Source organism: Sturnus vulgaris, chromosome Z, assembly GCF_052056855.1.
Source record: "Sturnus vulgaris isolate bStuVul1 chromosome Z, bStuVul1.hap1, whole genome shotgun sequence".
Taxonomy (NCBI): Eukaryota; Metazoa; Chordata; class Aves; order Passeriformes; family Sturnidae; genus Sturnus; species Sturnus vulgaris.
The window spans coordinates 73,422,812-73,440,897 of record NC_142283.1 but is presented as its reverse complement, the minus strand read 5'-3'; the positions used below and the strand labels follow the sequence as shown (position 1 = coordinate 73,440,897).

General features: G+C 51.7%; 1 protein-coding gene across 4 annotated transcripts in view; it reads left to right on the top strand.

The window, feature by feature from the left end:
• Positions 1-18,086, top strand: part of CNTFR (ciliary neurotrophic factor receptor) — a 204,188-nt gene that overhangs the window by 102,411 nt on the left and 83,691 nt on the right. For all 4 annotated transcript variants that reach the window (XM_088156858.1, XM_088156860.1, XM_088156859.1 and 1 more), the window contains one exon: positions 14,975-15,056. In XM_088156858.1, coding sequence (XP_088012984.1) covers positions 14,975-15,056 — 82 coding nt within the window. The remainder of the gene's footprint in view (positions 1-14,974; positions 15,057-18,086) is intronic.

Sequence of the window (18,086 nt, the reverse complement as noted above, 5' to 3'; positions counted from 1 at the left end):
AATTCTCACTTCCAATATAAAAAAGGTTTTATGAGACTGGAAGTCTCACTGGCTCTGCGGGGCCGGGTGTATTGGCGGATACTCCGCATGACAGACCCTTGATTCCTCTTTGAGTTGTCAGACTTCAGTAGCATTTACAGCTATTTAGCTATCAAATTTTATGTGCAGCTCCGAGAGAAATGTGTCTTTTAAATACTGCTCTGTCTCATAAACAGCAGTCTGTTAAACCATGTCAATGGTACAAGCAGTTTGTGGAGTCCTACAATGCAATCGCCTTCAGGTCCGCTCGTTACCTGGGCAGCAAATTGCTGAACAAGTCACCAAGTTAATTTCTTGAGCCAGTTGTCTTGGCTGGGGATCAGCTTGCCAAGCAAAACCTGGTAATAACCGTGCTCTAACAGCCCATATTTGGGTCATGTTTTAGGTAGAGTCTCACTTGCTCGGTGCTCGCTCAGACAAGGATCTGGTGTTAGTCATCTGCACTATGGTTATATCAAGAAGCCATCAGCAAGTTCACATCCCTGATTTTCCAACCCAAGACTTTGAAGCTCAGGATCCTCTCATTTCAACAGAAAGACCTTTTGGTCTTCTCTTTGGTCCTCCTCCTCAGAGAAGGAGCTGGAGGCAGGATATTTCCAGGGTGCTGTCCTTGGCCTTGGCCATAACAAAATCCCTTCACTGCCCCTTCAAATTTTCCCTGGAACATCCCTTTCCTGTTGCTTTTCCCCTCTGTGCTTTTCTCAGCCATGCTTCAGGGGAACAGTGTGTACCACAGTACATTTCCACTCTATTTATTTGGTGACCCAAGCTGAGCCTGCTTCTGTCAGATGAGGAACAGAAGCTTTTTTGCCCCTTTTACTGATAGTGCAATCACGCCAGCTCCAGCACTGGGATATAATTTATGTACGCTGCAACAGGTCGGAGCTGAGCCAAACGTGAGCTTTCAGACTCTTTTATTTCATTCTTCACTTTATTTTCTTAATTTATATTATTATTTTAGCATAAACTGGTAACTTTACATGTATGTTTTTGAGCTTGCACCTCTTGGAAGGTGCAGACGGTGCAGAGGGCCCAGGCTTTGGGTGCCTTCACCCCAAGGCATGAGGTAACGAGCATTTGGATGCCTAATTGCTGCTGTGCGCTGCAGACTGGGAGGTTTGCTCTCCCATCGCTGCTGTTTCCGTGTGCAATGAGCCGGGGGAACGGCGAGGAAAAATATATATATATATCTATGTGCGTGTGCAGCATGGTTATTTTCAAGTATGAAATTGCACCTGCAAAAATAGAAGCCAGGAAAAGGACTGGCAAGCAGCTTGGATCTGGGAGGCGCCATGCGTGCGGAGCAGAGATGGAGACGGCGTCTGCGAGTTCCTTTCCCATGCTCGCGACGCCTGATAGTTTTAGCGGACATTGCTTTTCCTCCCGCTTGCATTTCAATTAATCATCTGCTTGTCAGCGCTCTTCTCCCCAGCTCCCCTCCCCGCCGAGTCCCGGGGAGCGCTGCGCACACATGCAAAGCGCCCATGCACGCAGGCTGCGTGCTGACGGGCCTGGCCGCTCATTAATCACTTGCTGGTGTCATGCGAGGCGGTCCCTGCAGAAGGAAGTTTGGAAAAGGGACAGACAGCCATCTCCTTGGTCTCCACTTCGTCAATGGGGTTGAGCTGAGCGCAGGATCTGGCCCTGACACACTGCAGTCCCGTGGTCTCCGTGCGTCTCCGTGCTCTATGTCCCGCTCCAGGCAGAGAGCTCGTCAGATATGTTCACCCAGATTTTGCTTTCCAGTATTTGAAACAAGCACTGAGCAGGTCCATCCCCCTCAGAATTTGTGGGAGACTTCATAATATTTCATTTTTCTTGGCAATGGCATGCTCATCTATCCAACCAGGTAAGAAATAGCTAGGGAAAGCTCTAGTCCAGAGTCCTGCCCCAGGCAGGGTGAATACTGAGTGTGGACCAGTTTACTTTGCCTATTTGGGCTTTGAAAACCTCCAGGCTTAGGTCCTACAACCTGTCTGGGCTCATCTTCCAGCAGGTGACTGTCATGAGACTCTGCCCGAACCTCTCCTCTTGCAGCTCTTGCATCTCATGCCTGTTGTCTCTCATCTTCCCGCCATGGAGGAAACAGCCTGTCTCCATCATCTCAGTAATCTCGAGGTAGTTGCTGTCAGGTTTCTGTTAAATCCTTCCAAAACCATCACTTTTTACAGGCTGTGCAAGCCCTGTTTTCTCAACCTGTCTTCATCCCTGTGTGCCTCAGCCTCATCACCACCCTTTGTTGACTTGCTGGAGGTCAGCATTGCCAGTCTTGTACCAGAGCTCCAAAACTTGGCACAATGCTCCAGATGTGGTTTAAGGAGGCTTTTTATTCCATTTAATTTTTTTCCCATAGTGAATCTTACAGACCCTGCCTAGGCATACACTTGGCATCAAATTTCCCCTTTCCCATCGGGAAAGCTCGCCAAAAAAATATGGAAATCAATAAAGTCTGTGTGTGTATGTGTGCACGCTAGTGTGCCCACTTATTTAGGCATGATTCCTGTTTTGAAGATTCAGTAGATTTTTTTTAATTAATTCTTTTCACAAGTGTCTCTGAGAACTACAGTTTGAGCCCTGCACAAAGGTGCTGCTCTGCTCAGAGGCTCCTCTGCAACCCCAGCAGGAGCTGTGCCGTGTTCCTGAGCTGTCTTTGACTTGGCTTGCACGGAGGTAGTGGGATCAGATGGTTTCTTTTCCTATCCCCTCTCCTTGCCCAGGGTTTCTCCTAATTAGTTCTCTGAGTTTTTTTCTGCCAGGAAGAAGCTTTTTTTGGGGCCAGTCAGAATTGCTCCAGCAAGGCTGGTACACTCTGTGCTGGGAGGTGCTGGAGCTGTAGAGAGCAGATTGATAGGAATGAGGGGTGCAGTCAGAGCTGAAGAAGGGGAGCACATATGCTTTAGGAAAGGTTCAAGAAGGTTCGGATCCAGGCAGGCTGCAGAGCAGGAGGCAGACGTAGGGGCTTACAGAAGGAGGGGGACTCAAGGGGAGGAAGGGAGCATTTGCTGGAGGTGAGCATCACAGTGAGAGGGTGAGAAGATGTTCAGTGTGAGCTTGGCTCCTTCCAGAAGAGCTCATTGGCGTGCTGCAGAAAAGCCAGTGCTGCTGAGACAGAAGCTGAGGGTGAAAGGGAGGGAGCCAGCAGCACTGGGGGGAGATGAGGGACCAAGCAAACCATGGCAGTCATCCCCTTGCTGGGTCAGGCTCTGCTCTGTGGCCGCAGTGAATATTTCCAGACTTCCTGAGTTTTGCAGGAGGGCATTAGCTAACGGATATACCCAGTGGCAAGTCCAGGGTGAGCCAGCTCCACGTCCCTGTGGAGTGGAGAGCTGGGATGTGAACTGAAACCTCTTGCTGTGCCAGGGAAGTAGAAGTCAGGCTCCCACTCTCCATCCAGGCAGCACCAGAATGGGATCAAGCAACCGGAAAGCAGCAAAACCAGGGGCAGAAATCTGTTTCTCTGCATTTGCTGCTCATCTGTGGCTCTACCCTGTGGTGAGCTCAGTGAGCTGATGAGTACGAGCAGACCGGACTCTGGCTCAGTTTATCCTTTGTTCTGCCATTGACAAATATTCGGGGATTGAAGTGAAATACTGTATTTTTCTCTTCCAAAGGAAAAGAAAAAAAAAAAAAAAAAGAAGCCCCAGAAACCAGAAGGGAAAGGAAAGAGCCCCTTTTGCATGCTGCACCGGCGAACCCTTGTCATCCTGTAGCAGGAGGCCAGCACACATGAATATTCCTGTGCAATATGCGCAAGTGATGAGCCCCATATGCAGGCCTTGGGAGAAATTAAATGTTTTCTACGGCATTTTCCAAAAAGCCTTTCTATCAAAGTGCTTGGTCGAGAGCCAAAAACGCCCCAGCTTTCATGGCCCCAGCTGGTTGACACTTTTTTATTATTTTATTTTTAAATGCTGATGAATATTTTCTAATTAAAAAACAAGCCCTCCCCTAAACTGAGTCTTGCCCCAGTGGATGGAGTGGAGCCAGAGGCTGGGAGGGGGGTTGGAGGCCACGGGGGACTCCATGGCTGCTCTTGGCTGATGGTTTTCTCTTCTTTCAGTGCTGGAGCTTGCAGGAAGGGTCCTGAGACAAAAGGCACACGTGGTTCACATCTGCCCTGCCATGCCTGGTGTAAGGCAGCCTGCCAGGCAGTGGTGGCACCCTGGTTCCTGCCTGCTGCCTGGCCCCTGAGAGAGGGGAGGAATGAGTGCAGGCTCCAGGCAGGAGATCTGAAGCACACCAACCTCCTGGAGTGGAGATCACTGGGCTGCAGCTAGGCAAGGGGATTTCCAAGTCAAATTTGGTACTGCAAAGGCTGTCCTTCATGTACTGGCTGCTTTGCCTGCAAAGGTGTGAAGGAGCAAATCCATGGTGTAATTTCAGGGATAGAAGAGATTTTAGGGGCGGCTGCTGGAGGGAGAGGAAGAAGAGGCAGATGCACAGGATGAGACATGATGCTGGCTCTTGTCTTGAGCTCAGGATCAAAAAGTCCTGTTGGTTTTAAAGCATGTGAACATGGTGCAGATTTGGAGAGGGGCTGACCTATCACATAAAAGGGAGATTGGCACTGGTTCTGTGGACTGGAAGGACAGGAGAGCCCAGAGAGCCTGGCTGCTGGGGCAGGGTGATTGTGCAGGGAGTGTGGGGCCAAGCAGGAGAAGTATCAAGCGCTCCTCTGCTCACTCCTGGAGTCTGGTAGCATGGACACCTCCGGACTCACAGCCCCTAGAATTGCCCTAGGATGAATAAAGACCCAGATCTGTGCTCCTTGGATGTGAGTCTTCATGGCAGATCACACAGGCCACTGAATTCATGTTTCCTGTTTGGCTTTGAGGGCTTACTAGTGGGAAATGTATCTTGCTGCAGGAATACTGGCAGCAGCTGCCCTCATCTCCAGCCTCCTTTGTGACAGCCAAATGGCTTGAGAGTGGGAGCTCACAGACCAAAGCTCAGGGGACAGAGAAAAAGGCTTCTGGGATCTTGCAAAGTGGGGCTTCTCCCAGCTGAGTTGTTTTTCTCCTACATGGCAAGGTTGGCTTCAGACTGCTTCCAGTGTAGGTAGGTAGGAAGGTGATGGCATGTCCACGTTGGATGCTGTATCCCATAAAGAATAGGAAAGAAAAAAATAAAGAAGGGAACTGAGCAGTCTGACATCACTAAATCAGTTCTGGAGCTTGGTACCAAAGTCTTCCCTCCCTTGCAGGGCTGAAAACAAATAGGGTTTTAATCCAACATTTTATTTATTGAGTATTCATTTAATTCTGCTGACTTTGCATGGAAAGAAGCTTCCTCCAAGCGTACATCTTCTTGGCTTTCTTTTTTTGGAAAGAGGCTGAGACCCAAATACAGTCCCACACCTTGCCTCACCTGCCAGTGGCAACACACAGTGATGCTGAGCTTGCCAGAGCCATGCTTGGAGGGAATCCTTATTTCTAAAAGGGTGTTTTGTTTCCCCCATCACTGCCAAGCACACCACCCCATTCCAGCACGGGTATCAGTGGACAATCACTCCAATCCTCTTCTCTGTCCTACGGGAGCTGCTTCCCTGATGTCAGACAGGGAATACCCCTAATAAACATGCTCATTTAAGAGCTGTTAAAGCACAGGGGCAGCGGGAGGTCACAGTCAGCACAAACAGATGGTGTTTTGTCCTTGATAATTAAACTTCCCTGTAGTTTTGGGTGAGATACTTTCTAGACTTTTATTTCAGCACAGCTGCCTCCACCCAACTCCATTTCTCCCTCCTCATCCTCTGCTTGCCCTCATCAAACACTGTCTGTGAGGTCCGGGGCAGCATCCCAGGAAGGTCGAGGGTCCCCAGGGGTTTTCAGAGGGGCTGCTGAGGACCCCTTGTTCTCACCCCACATACTCTGCTGGCTCCAGGCTCTGGCAGTCAGAGCCCCTCACAGAGGCAGCAGTTGGAGGCCGGGAGAGGAGCGCCAGCCTGGGGCTTTGGGGTGTCCCCAGCCCTTTTCAGCAATGCTGCTTCTGCCTCTCATGGCTGCTTTTCGCCTTCCACCAGCTGCATCCAGGTAATGCTAAGCTGACAGGAGGCAGGGAAGCAGGGGCCAGTGAGGTCCTTCTGCAAACTGAGGCAACAGTGGCGCCAAGGCAGCTGCTGGCACAGGGTGAGGCTTGGCTATGAGTAGGGCCACTGAGGGGTCAGAGCAAAAGGAGGTCAATTCCTACCCCCTGCTATCCCAGGAGGGCATTTGCAAGCAGAAGAGGGCAGGCACATGGCTCCAGTCCCACTGCCAGCCATAGGCTCAGTTCTGGGGCAGACCCCTGTGTCTACCAAAGAGGCAAATCCAGCATCACTGGAGCCATCATGGGCTGCTTTCACTGAAGGGTGGGATTAGCTCCTCCCTTCAACGCCACCCTGTCTCTTGTCATCAGGGCATTACAGAGAATCCACATGCCTCAGTTTTCCTCTTCAGTTGCCCACTTCAAAGACTGGGTGCTGCTGTGAGATATGGACACAGACCCCAAAAGGTCTGCTGAGCACAGGACATGCTGGGCACCTGTGGAACCACAAGAGGTGAGTGTAGTGATGGAACTGGATGGAACTGGGTGAAGCAATGACCAGCAAACCCTATCTGTCTGCAGAATAGGCAGAGTTCCTCTCCAGCCTTCTTTTTCCTGCCTAGGTTTTGAGCAGTATTCTTGCAGTGAGGAGGGAGGCACGAGGCAGCCCATATGCAGGTGGAGGACAGATGTCCTCACTGTCACATCTATCCTGCCTGCCTGCAGTGGCCTGTGTCCCCACAGCAGCTTGTGGACCAGTGACCCCAGGATAATTGGTGGTCTGAAGGCATTAGAGGCAGTGGGGGCACACAGTTCCCAGCATCCTGAGCCTCTGTCTGCCTCCAACAGTGTTTGCTGCTCTCCCTGGGCCTTGGAAGCTGCCTGGCTCCTGCCTACCCCATCCTCCTGCCAACTTGTACTGCAGGCATAGAGGAGAGATGAAGCAAAGCAACACAAGCCATAGTCACCATCCCTGGAGATATTTAAAAGACATGTAAATATGGCACTTAGGAACAGGGTTTAGTGATGGACTTGGCAGTGTTAGGTTTACAGTTGGACTTGATGAGGTTTTTGTCCAACCTAAATGATTGATTTTATGATTCCATGATCCTGAGGCATCTCTGGGGAGGCAGCATCAGAGTCACTGGAGTGGCTTCCTCTGTGCCAACAGCTTAAAAAAAAAAAAGAAAGCCCAAGCCAAAAGCCAAGCTAAAATTAAAATGCCTGAGAAGCTCTGTACAACTGGGTGTTCCATTGGTTACTCTCCCAGTACTGCTAAGCCAATATCTCCTTCCCTCCGTGGACAAGACATCTGCCAAGATCTCTTCCAGCACTCCTCAGTCCAATCCTGCTCGTGTCCCTGAGCCCCTGTAACACAACTTCAGGCTCTCATCCTCTTTTAGCTCTCTCTCAGCATGCTGGCAAAAAGCAAACCTGCCCTGCTGTTTGAGCAGCAGTGCTGTGGCTCAGTCCTTGGATACCTGTCTTGATTCAGGAATGAGCTGTAGCTCTCCCTGTCTTGGGGACATCACCACCAGGAGGTTTACTGGGACCAAGCCAGCATGATCCTGCCTGTGCTAGAGGAAAAGGATCCTGCAGGGTGCCAGCAGCATGGCTGGGGTCACAGCTGGCAGTTTTGCCCTGCTTGCCCCTGCATTTCCACAGCAGCACTGTGCTCTTCACCTCACATTACCCCAGTGCCAGTGAGCTCAGTGAGCACAGAGCCCACACTGTGCCCAGCACCTTGCCTGGGTGCTGCAGAGAACAACCCTCCAGAGAAGCAAGATTGGGCTAGTAAGAGAGGCAGTCTCCATGTTTCAAGCAGAATAAGGTTTCTGTGGAACCTGTGTCTGCAGGTGCTATTGGGGGGGATGGTAAAGCAGCTGTGGCCAGACATGCCCCAAAATCTCTCCTAGCAGTGACCACAGGAAACATCGTGCTCCTCTATGCCATGTCTGCTCTGTCATGGGCATCCAGCTGGTAGAAGTCTGTCTGGACAAGCCCTGTCTGTCCTCCTTCTCCTCTTTGTTTTGCTCAGGATGGCACATCACTATGCCACAGTCCAAATTTTAATACTAGGCTGCTTTTCTCTGCCGTGGTGCTTTGGATTTCATAAAACAGCCTCACTAGAGAGTCTCCCCAAGACAGGGTTGTGAGTAAAATCCTTGGGGGACTGAAGGACAATGGAGCCCCACAGACAAAAATAAGAAAGGTTGCCAGCATTTGCCTGGAAAGCACAAACCAAACCTGGCATGAGACAGCAGGACCTTCCTAAAGTATTTGGGGTTGTTTCCTCAGTGTATGGGAGTTTGGTTTTGATTTTGTGGAGTTGTTTTGGTTTTATTCCGCATCATTAATTTTCTGCTTTTGTGGGTGGAGGCTGGAAATCAAAGTGCCAAAAATCAGCGTGACACCAAGAGCTCCATCCCACAGGAACCACAGCCTGGGGACTCCATATGAGCAGGAACTGCTCCCAAGTATGCCCATCTTAAGTGATTTATCCGGTTTCCGGAGAGGAGCACTGGGAAGCACCTGAACCACAAACATTTCCCATCTCCAATCTCTGTCCCTTCTCTGTCTGAGCTCTTCTGTCTGTCCCTGACATGGCACTATCAATGGAAAAACACTGCCCAAGACCTCATTCGAACAGAGGCTCCAGATAAAAAGTGCTGGTTCTGGCAGTTCATTAATAGAAGCAAAGATCCAATTGATTCCTGCAATCTCTCTCTGCAGGGAGCCAGGGAATGCTCAGTGCAGAGACAAGCTGAGTAAAAAGAGAGGGAAAATTTCATTTTCCATTGTTAGTCTGAGCTTTCCTCCATCTCAGAGGCTGCCTGGGTGGGGCTGTGGGCTGTGGAGGAGTGGGGCTTGGGTATGGCAACTCATCTGAGCTTCCTGCCCAGGTGGCACTGGTGTCTCTGGGGAATAGTCCTGGGACAATGTTGCTCCTCTGCCATGGGGATTCAAGCCCCTCCTGCCCTTCTGTGCTTCCCGACAGTGCTGGTGTTGAATACATGTGATGCTTATTAGTATGCTGTTCCTTGTGTTGGCTTTTATCACTGCTGGAGCAGACAGCTGGTCTTGGACTGCTGCCTTCCACTTGAAGAAAAGCTGGTTGACATGGTGGGAGTTGTGAGGACAGGTATGGGCCATGGGAAACATCCCCCTTCAAGGCTCCAAGTGGGAACAGGGAATGGGCACCAGCAGGCAGCAGCCTGTGCAGCAGCATTGCCCCACAATGGGCATGGGACCAGGGGCTGTTGCTGGGCAGGGTCACTGGAGAGGTTCCCATCGACTGTACCTGTCCCATGCTCTGCTGACATCATGCTCCTGTCTGTCCTCAGGCCATAGCCTGAGAGAGATCATAACACCCCAGTGTGTCCCAGGGGTAGATTGCATTGTCCTGATGCTTTCAGGCACCAATTTAAAGAGCTGCAAAGTGGGGTTTGAGAGGAGAGAGCCCACCTTGCTCCTGGAGCAAGAATCCCCCAGCCTCTGGAGCTGCAGGGTGACAACCTCCTCCTGAGACTCTCAGGAGCCGTGTAGTCATTCTATAGCTCCCTGCTCCAGTGGGAATGTCACCATGCTCCACAGAAAGCAAGAAATTATCTGTCCTGGGAGCCGACTTGCCAGTCTGGGAGATTCTCTAACAGCCTGAGAATTTTCATGGGTTGTTCCTCCCCAGACTATCCCAGCTACCCCTGGAGCTCTGAAAAGTAGCTCTCATTTAATCTGGGCTGATGCTCTCTCCCAAAGAGCTGCTTTCTTCAGCCCCATGGATGTGGGGAGCAGCTTTGGTCACTGCTTTTCACACTGAGACAACTTGCCAGTGGCATCTAGGGAAGAAGGAACTGATGGTTGCTTCACCAAGTATGTTGGAACTAAGAACTCTGCAATTCCACAGCCGCCTTCAGGGGCACACCTTCAACCAAAGCAGCTGGGAAGGTTTGTGAGGACCATCCTTCCACCATTTGCCCATCTCCTAGACCACAAGGGCAGGAAGGTCTGCACTATCATCCAGGGGTCCAGCAGTGCTCACTGGGATGGCAGAGGCAGAGTGATAAAGGAGCTCTGCTGTGGGGTGCTCCTTCCTCCAGGGTATCCTCTGCCTTGCGGTTTTCACTTCATTACCAGAAAGAGAGGAGGTGGAGGGAAGAAAGTCACAGTCCATGAGAGCCAAAAGTGAATTTATTTAACTGGCCCCAGTCATCCCCGTGGCACTCATGGTCTGGGGGAGCAGTGCTAATTGCTCTGTTGACAGTGGGGGTTTAAATTATATTTTCAAGCAGTGGGGATTCTGCCTCTGCAGATAAGGCTTTCTGATAGCACATATGAAGGAGATGATAAAGTGCCTCTTTTCTCTCTTCCTCTTAGGCAGCAAAGACGAGTTTAGTGCTGACAGGGCACTGTAAGGCCAGAAGGCTTTAGGGCTGTTAGCAAGAGTTTGACATTAAGTGACAACTATTTTTTCCTCTCCTTTCCCTCTCCTTGCTGCCAGTGATGATCAGAAAGGAGACAGCATTCAGTGCTTTCAGGTGCCCAAGTACTGCTGCCCACATGTGGTGCAAACCCTGGGAACCCAGGGCTGGAGGATGTCCTGCCCATTTCAGAGCTTCACTGCTCATACCAGCATCACACCCTGCCCGTGGGGCAGCACCCTGGATCCCTGGGGCTGGGGGAAGCTGTGTGAGCATCTCTGGCCAAGGCCTAGGCTGAGGAACCGAGAGTGGCTTTGGTAAGGGTGTTGTTTCTCCTTCAGTAGCACTGACGCCCAGGAGGTTCCTGCTGTGAGTGCAGGGACATTGTGATGTTTACAGCTGGCACTACAGGCATAGTACCACACCTCGGGAAGCAGCAGACTGTGACCTGGCCTGCAGGACAGGTGGGCTGCAGTACCAGCAGTCAGCATCTGCACTCCAGGTGTTCGGTACCACCTTATAGCCAGCGCCTGTGGTGCAGGTATGTGGTACCACCTACACCGACTGTCTGTGGTACTGGTGGTACCCAAGCACATACTCCTCGTTTCTGCAGTGCAGGTGAACTGTAGCAGCTACAGTCCTGTTCTGCAGCACAGGTGTCCATCCACAGTCCGCTCTCCAGAACAGGTGTCCATCCACAGCCTGTTCTGCACCGCAGGTGTCCATCCACAACCCGTGTGTGCAGCACAGGTGTCCATCCACAGACCGTGTCTGCAGCAGAGATTGTACCACAGCATCGACAGTCACTGTGGGCAGTGCAGTCACACTGTGGGCACCTGAAGGACAGGTGCTGCAAAGCTCCTTTGGAAGGCTCAGGGCAGGAGCCTTGAGGGAGGGGAAAGAAATTACTAAATAGAGTTTATTTTCCCCCAGTTCAGCATTTCAGAGTCAGACCCCATAACAGCACCTGGTGGAGAATTGCCTGATGGAAGACTTTGTCATGGAAACTCTAGGTTATGAAACTACCAATTTTCTTTCGAAGCAGCCACACACTTATAGAATGAGGGATTTATTCATTTATCATTGCTGAGAGCAGCCTGTGGCAGGTGAGAGCTGTGGTGGGAGACTGGGGTGCAGCCCACATCCCTCACTAGCCAGTGACAGCCCTTCCCTGGAGCTGCTGTTCCCAGGTGCCAGTTGGCACTCCATTGCTAAAGTTTCGGAGATTATACTACAGGAGAGCTGGAAGGGATCCATCCCTTCTCAGAAGAGGACACTGGGACTGTTAAGCAGAAAGTGGTATCCTACTTTTTGCCTGGATACACAATCCCTATCACTCCTGCTGTGCCCCCCGTGACTGTCCTCACCCCATCACACCACAACAGCTGATGTCACATCCCTGTGCCCCTCCAGTCCTGATCCAGCTCAGGGAGCACGTGCCTGGAAACATGTTTGGTTTAGACTGAGAGCTGCTGGAAGGGACCTTATTCATGTCTGTATTGAGTTGCCTTCTGCTAAGAGTGACCATGATGCTCTCACTCTGGTGTAGAGAACAAGGCAGGGAAAGATCAACCCTTTGCTCTCTCCCCAAACAAGAAGCTGAGGACTGGGAAAATGGCTCCAGAGCTGCTGCACCACTTCATATGTTCCCTCTCCCCTTTTCCTCCTCCCCAGGCTCCTCTTTCCTCTCTACCTCCAAGAAGTTATTCATTACAGGGGGAGGAAATCTACCTCTTGCACAGAAGATTGAGTTTCACACTGCGGGCATTGCTGTGTAATAAACGTGGTTCCCCTCCATCACCTGTAAACTGCTCTCTGCTGGCATGGGGACACAGCTCAGGAATCTGCACGCCTGGTGATCTGCTGCTCACTGGCCTGTGCACCCGAATGCTGGGGTCTGGCTTTGGCTAGAGAAACAGATAAGCAACCAAGTAGAGCAACAGAAATTTGCATTGGAAACATCTGCAGAAATTGCAAAGGCTTTGTTATGTGCTTGGGGGAAAAAAATTAACATGGCTTTGGGCAAAACACTCAAACAAAGCAAATACAGCATGGAAAATTGCAATTCAAGTGACAAAAAGTTGGTTTTCTGGCTAGATTTTTTTGTCCTAAAATAGCTCCAGTCCTGCCTGGTCACAGGACTCATCTCTAAGAATAAATGAGATTTTCCAAGGTGAGAGCAGCCGGTCAATTCTCTGTGCTGTCACTGGAAGCTTCTGCCTGTCCTGGCCATGCCACAGAGTCCTCAGGGATCTTACCTGGATCCCTTTGCTCTCTCCTACTCCACCTGTGTCCCTTGAGACCATCAGTGCTTTGGGACAGGAATCATTCCTTGCTGCATAACTGTATCTGTTTCGATGCTGGCCTAGGCACATGGGCAGGAGCAGCAGCAATTATTTTAAGAGCTGAATGAGATGAGGGAGGAGCAGCAGGGGGTGGGCAGCAGGTGGCTTTGTTCCCTGGCAGGGCCGGGAGGTAGAGCATGATGCTGGTGATGATGTTTGCACGGAGCCAAGCTGAAAGCTACCATCAAGGAGATCTCACATTTTTCAAAGAGCAGGCTGGTTCCTGGAGGGTCCTGTCCTGCCTCTTGTCATTGCCATTGTCCCCAGAAATGGGGTGGCTTCACTAGCTGGAGATACCTGGACTGTGGTGAAGGGAGGCTCTGGCCCCTGGTTCTTTGCGTGCTTCAATTCCTGATGCCACCCATCAACTCCCAGGACTGTACAAAGGGAATATTCAGTGGAGACTAAATTTGGGTGTAAATAGGAAGAGTTGGCTCCTGAGTTGCAGGTGGTTTACAAGCTGCTCAGGGCCCCACATGCAGCAGTGCCCCGGGATGTGGCATTGCCACCTGCCTCAGGTTCCAGCCATCATCCTCTCCCTGAGCTGCCACCCGTGATGGCAGCTGGAGCACAGTGAGCTGGCAGTCAGGGAGCCGTGTTCTGGCCGTGCAGGCACAGAGGGGGTACAGTGGAGAGCAGGCACGATAGAAGCAGGAGGGAAGGAGAAGAGTGAGTGATAAGGAGGTTGTAATTAGCACTTAGCGCTCCTAGCCCAGAGCTTTCAGAGGAAGGTCATCTTCATTATCTCTGTTTTACAGATGGGGAAACTGAGGCAGGGGAGGCAGAGTGATCTGCTCAAGGTGACCCGTGAGGGCTGACAGTGGGGTCTGGGGCTTGCATATCCGTGCTCTGCAGCACCAGCACACTGGGAATGGCTCTTGCTGCCAGCCCTTCGAGCCCAAAGCCAGCACTGAAAGATCAGTAGTAAAGGACATGGACCCCTTCCCTGCCCATCTCCAGGCTCTCCTCTTCAGACCCACTATCTTCCCCAGCATCCCTGCCATTGATAGACATTTGAGATCAGGCTGGTCCAGCTGCCCTCCAAAATCTGCTCATGAAATCCCACCCAGCTGCTCTTGCCTTCCCCTCCAGCCCTGCAAAGGTTTGCTGTGAACCCGAGGCCATCTGGGCTCCTGCAGCAATCGTCTTGGGTAACGGGATATGTTTTGTTGGATTTTTTTTCTCTCGCCAATAGAGCTCCCCCTTTATTTAGGTTTAAATGGATGCCATCTGGCTAATGAGCCCATACTCATGTTCTAGATTAAAAGGCAATCCTGTGCACATTACTGATATGGCACTGGAGATTTGAGAGGCTTAAATGGTTTTGAAGGTGCAATTTGCTTTTCATGCATGGGGCTATTTACCTCCTGGTGGGTGGGCCGGCATCTCCCTTGCTGTCCCCAGAAGCTCCCTCATGGCTCTTGTCTCCTCTACCAACCCTGGCTGCCAGAAAATGAGAGCGTGGCATCTCCAGCCTGACAGGGCTGTGCAGGGCATCCTTGTAGTTGTCGCTGCCATTTGTTCACTCCTAATGGGGCTTTTGGGTGCATGGAGGATGTCTTCATCACTTGCTTTCTTAGCTGTCACCCCCTCCACACCTCCCTGCACTCATGGGACAAGGCACAGCTCACCAGGACAGAGTAACCTCAGCCCCTCTCCCAGCCCAGAGAAATAGGGGGCAAGTGTGACCCATCAAGATATTGATGGCAGGTGGCTGAGGCTGAGGTTTGTGCTGAGATTGACATCTTGCACATCCTACACACCAATTGCTGCTGTGAACTACCTGGGTGTGCTCCCATCTCCTCTGCAACCCATTTGCAGGTATTGTTGGCTCCTAGGATGATGCTGCATCTGCCAAGGAGAGCCCGGCACCAGGGGTTGGCTTTCCTAAGGAAAATGTTGAAAACGAGATGGGGAAGATAGAGCATTTGTGCAAGGCATATCATCACCTCCAAACATCTCCCACAGAAAGTGCCACAGGCTATCGAGTGATGAAGCGTGCGCCAGCAAAATGCTTCATTTTGCAGTGAATTTCCTCTTGGCTGCTATGGAGTTGGTTTTACAGTCATCTCTTTGCAGTCCCATCACTGGGGGCTCTCAGCACTGGGGACAAACCCTGACTGCTCCTGCCTGTGTTTGCTTCCACAGATGGCTAGCCCTGTCCGGTCAGCCTGCTGCGTGGTGCTCGCCGCAGTGGTGGTGGTGTACGCCCAGAGGCACAGCGTGCAGGGTGAGTCCTTCACACCTCCCAGGCCCTGGGGGTCCTGAAAAATGGGAATGCTGCTCCTCCAGCCTCTCTCCTGGGGGAATGCGGGTGCACCCTCCAGGTGTGCCTGATATTATTTCTGTGCATGTTGTCGCTTCTCTCCATGACAAGTGTCCCCTCCAGCCCGTCACTGTGGGGTCTGGGCATCCTGCACATCCTTCTGCTGATGCCCACTCTTTTGTGGATGCTGCTCCATGCAGCCCACCCATGAAGGGATGAAGAGTTGGGAGGAAGCATCAGCCTGACAACTCTGAACTCCAACCACTCCTGACAGCTCCATAACACCTTGCCCCAGGACAATGATGGATGATGCTTCATCCTGCTCTCACCTCCTTGGGGTGACTTAATCCCCGTTGCCACCATACATCTGTGCCCACCAGTACCTCACTTCTCTCCAGGTTGGCGGAGGATTCAGGGCTTATTTTAGGGGTGGCTTTTGAGAGATTACACTTTAGAGTCACTGGTGGCATTAGGAGCTGGAGTCTAGGCAGGAGCAGGAAGATTATGGCCGGGTCCTGGTGTAGAGTCCAGCTCTGCAAAAACAGGGCAAAATGGGAAACCTCCAGAGCTCACTCCTTTTCCTGTGAGCCTGTCTGCAGTTGCTTTTAGAGGATCTTAGAGGGGAATTTTGCTGATTAACTCCAGTAAAGACATCTAGGCATCCTTAGGCTCTGTGAAATTGAGGAACCCAGCCAGAGTGCCCCACTGAGCTGCCTTGAATCTTCCTGTGTGGGTTTACATTGCCACAAGGTTCCCGGTTGGACACAAAGCAGCCAGGGTTTGGCAGCACATCCACATTGCAGGAGGGCAGCCACTCACAGGACATGGAAGGAGCTTGCTGGCTGGTGTTGCAGGAAGGTCCCCAACCCCTTCCCAGGGTGCCTGCTCAAAGCATTTGGGTGCTGAGCTGGATGCTGCTTGTGGTGGTATGATGCTTCCTGCAGAGAAGCAAAGCTGCTCACTCCTGCTGTGCTTGCAGGATCACTACCTGGAAAGCTTTAAAGGACCTGGCAATAGTTTTCAGAGCACCCTTTGGATGCATCATGCAGCTTCCTGCTGTGCTGTAGGAACAGTAGCCCAGACCTGTTGCACAGGGAGATGCACAAAACACAGAAGTGCCAAGTACTTCAGGGTTGCACACACTTGAATTGTGTTGTCTAAACAGAAACAAATGCTGCTTCTCACCAGTGTGCAGGACCACACATTTTACCACTGACAGCTGGTACAGATCTGCAGAGACTGTCACCTTCTGCTCTGTGATACAGTAGGATTCAGGGATTTGGCAGCATAGCCTCCCATGTCCTCCTGTCCCTCCTGTTTCCCTTGCCTGCCTGTGTCTGGGAGGGAGATGTCTGGGGCAGCAACTCAAAACTGAAGCTGCTGAGGCCCGTGTGCACCAAAAAACGCATGAGTAGGATGTGAGAAGTGAGGCAGGGCTCTTCCCATCTGTAGCAGCTTCACTGGGGGACAAAAGACGGATACAGGGTCAGAAAATTAGTTACAAGATGGTAGGACACCTTCAGGACTGTCCTAAAAGTGTTCCCCAGAGGCACTGCATGTCCCTCCTGGGCACCTCTCTGAGGAAACTCCGAGGTATGTTCTGGGCAGGAGCCTTGGAGCAGCAGGTCTCCCGCCCTCCCCACCGTGCCCAGCTCAGACACAGGCTGGGCAACACTGGAGACCCAGAGTTTGTGTCCTGTGCCACCCGTCCAGAGCCCACCCCCTGCCCTGCTGCAGCCTCTCCTCACCAGCCAGCTCCAGAGCTCATCCCCCACCAGCCGGGCACTCGGGCTGGAAAAGCACAGCAGGAATGGGGTGGGAGGATGGATTAATCCCACTGGTGGCAGGGACCGGTGGAGTGGGGGGAAGATGCTGGCATAGAGTCCATTTATCATGCACTTGAGGCACGTTCGACTTTAATAGCTCATGAAGCACTTTAAGAGATGCATTAGCACTGAATACTTGAGTGAGGAGGATGTGACAAGCTGTTAAGTGAGCATGAGCACGGCGAGGGAGCCTGGCCACCCTCTCCTGGCTCTCATATGCACCCCAGTGATTATTGGAGCGTCCTGCAAAGTGCCACATGAATTAATAAAAGCAGCATCAGGCTTGGTGAAGATGAGGCTGTTCATGTATTAACCTCTCTGCTGCTCACCTTTAGTCCTTCACCTTGGAGCTGGCAGAGCACAGGGTGCATCTGTCTTGAGATGTGGAAGCCTGGGATGATCCCCAGTATTGGGGGAAGGGAGTGGAGGGGCTCAGAGGTCAATGGATTTGGGGTTCCTGTGACCTTTGGGGTGACAGAGCTCCTTGCTTTGCGTGCCTGGCGGGTTGTTCAGGTTTCACATGCATCACACATCTGGGGACTGCAGCTTCCCATGGGGGTGGGAGACCAGAGACATCCATCAGGGCAGCCCCAGGGGGATGCTGAGAGGCTGGCACTAATGTTCTGGCTCTGACCGTGGGTTTGGGGTGTCCTGCTGCAGACAATGGCAGAGGGGCAATGGAAGAGAGTGTCCAGGACTGTCATCCCCAGTGCATGAATAAGCAGCTTTGGATGGGCTGCCACATTGGGCCAACCTGCTTGCAGAGATGGGTATTGCCCTGGACAACCACGGCGCTGTCCCCACCTGCACAGATCCAGCTGACATGGAGGGCTGGACAGGAGCTGCAGGAAGAATGGGAGAGCACACAGTAGGCAGAACAGGCTGAAAACCTGGGAGAGAAAAGGAGAGCTTTGTGCTCTCCACAAAGAACCACAGAATGGTTTAGGTTGACAGGGACCTTAAATGTCATCAAGCTCTAATCCCCCTGCCATGGATGGCAATACCTTCACTAGACCAGTTTGCATAAAGCCCCATCCAATGTGGCCAGGAACACTTCCAGCTTCATCAGTGCCTCACCGTCTTCACAGTGAAGGATTTATTCCTGATATCTAATCTAAACCTACTCTCTTTCAGTTTAAAGCCATTACCCCTTGTCCTGTCACTGCTT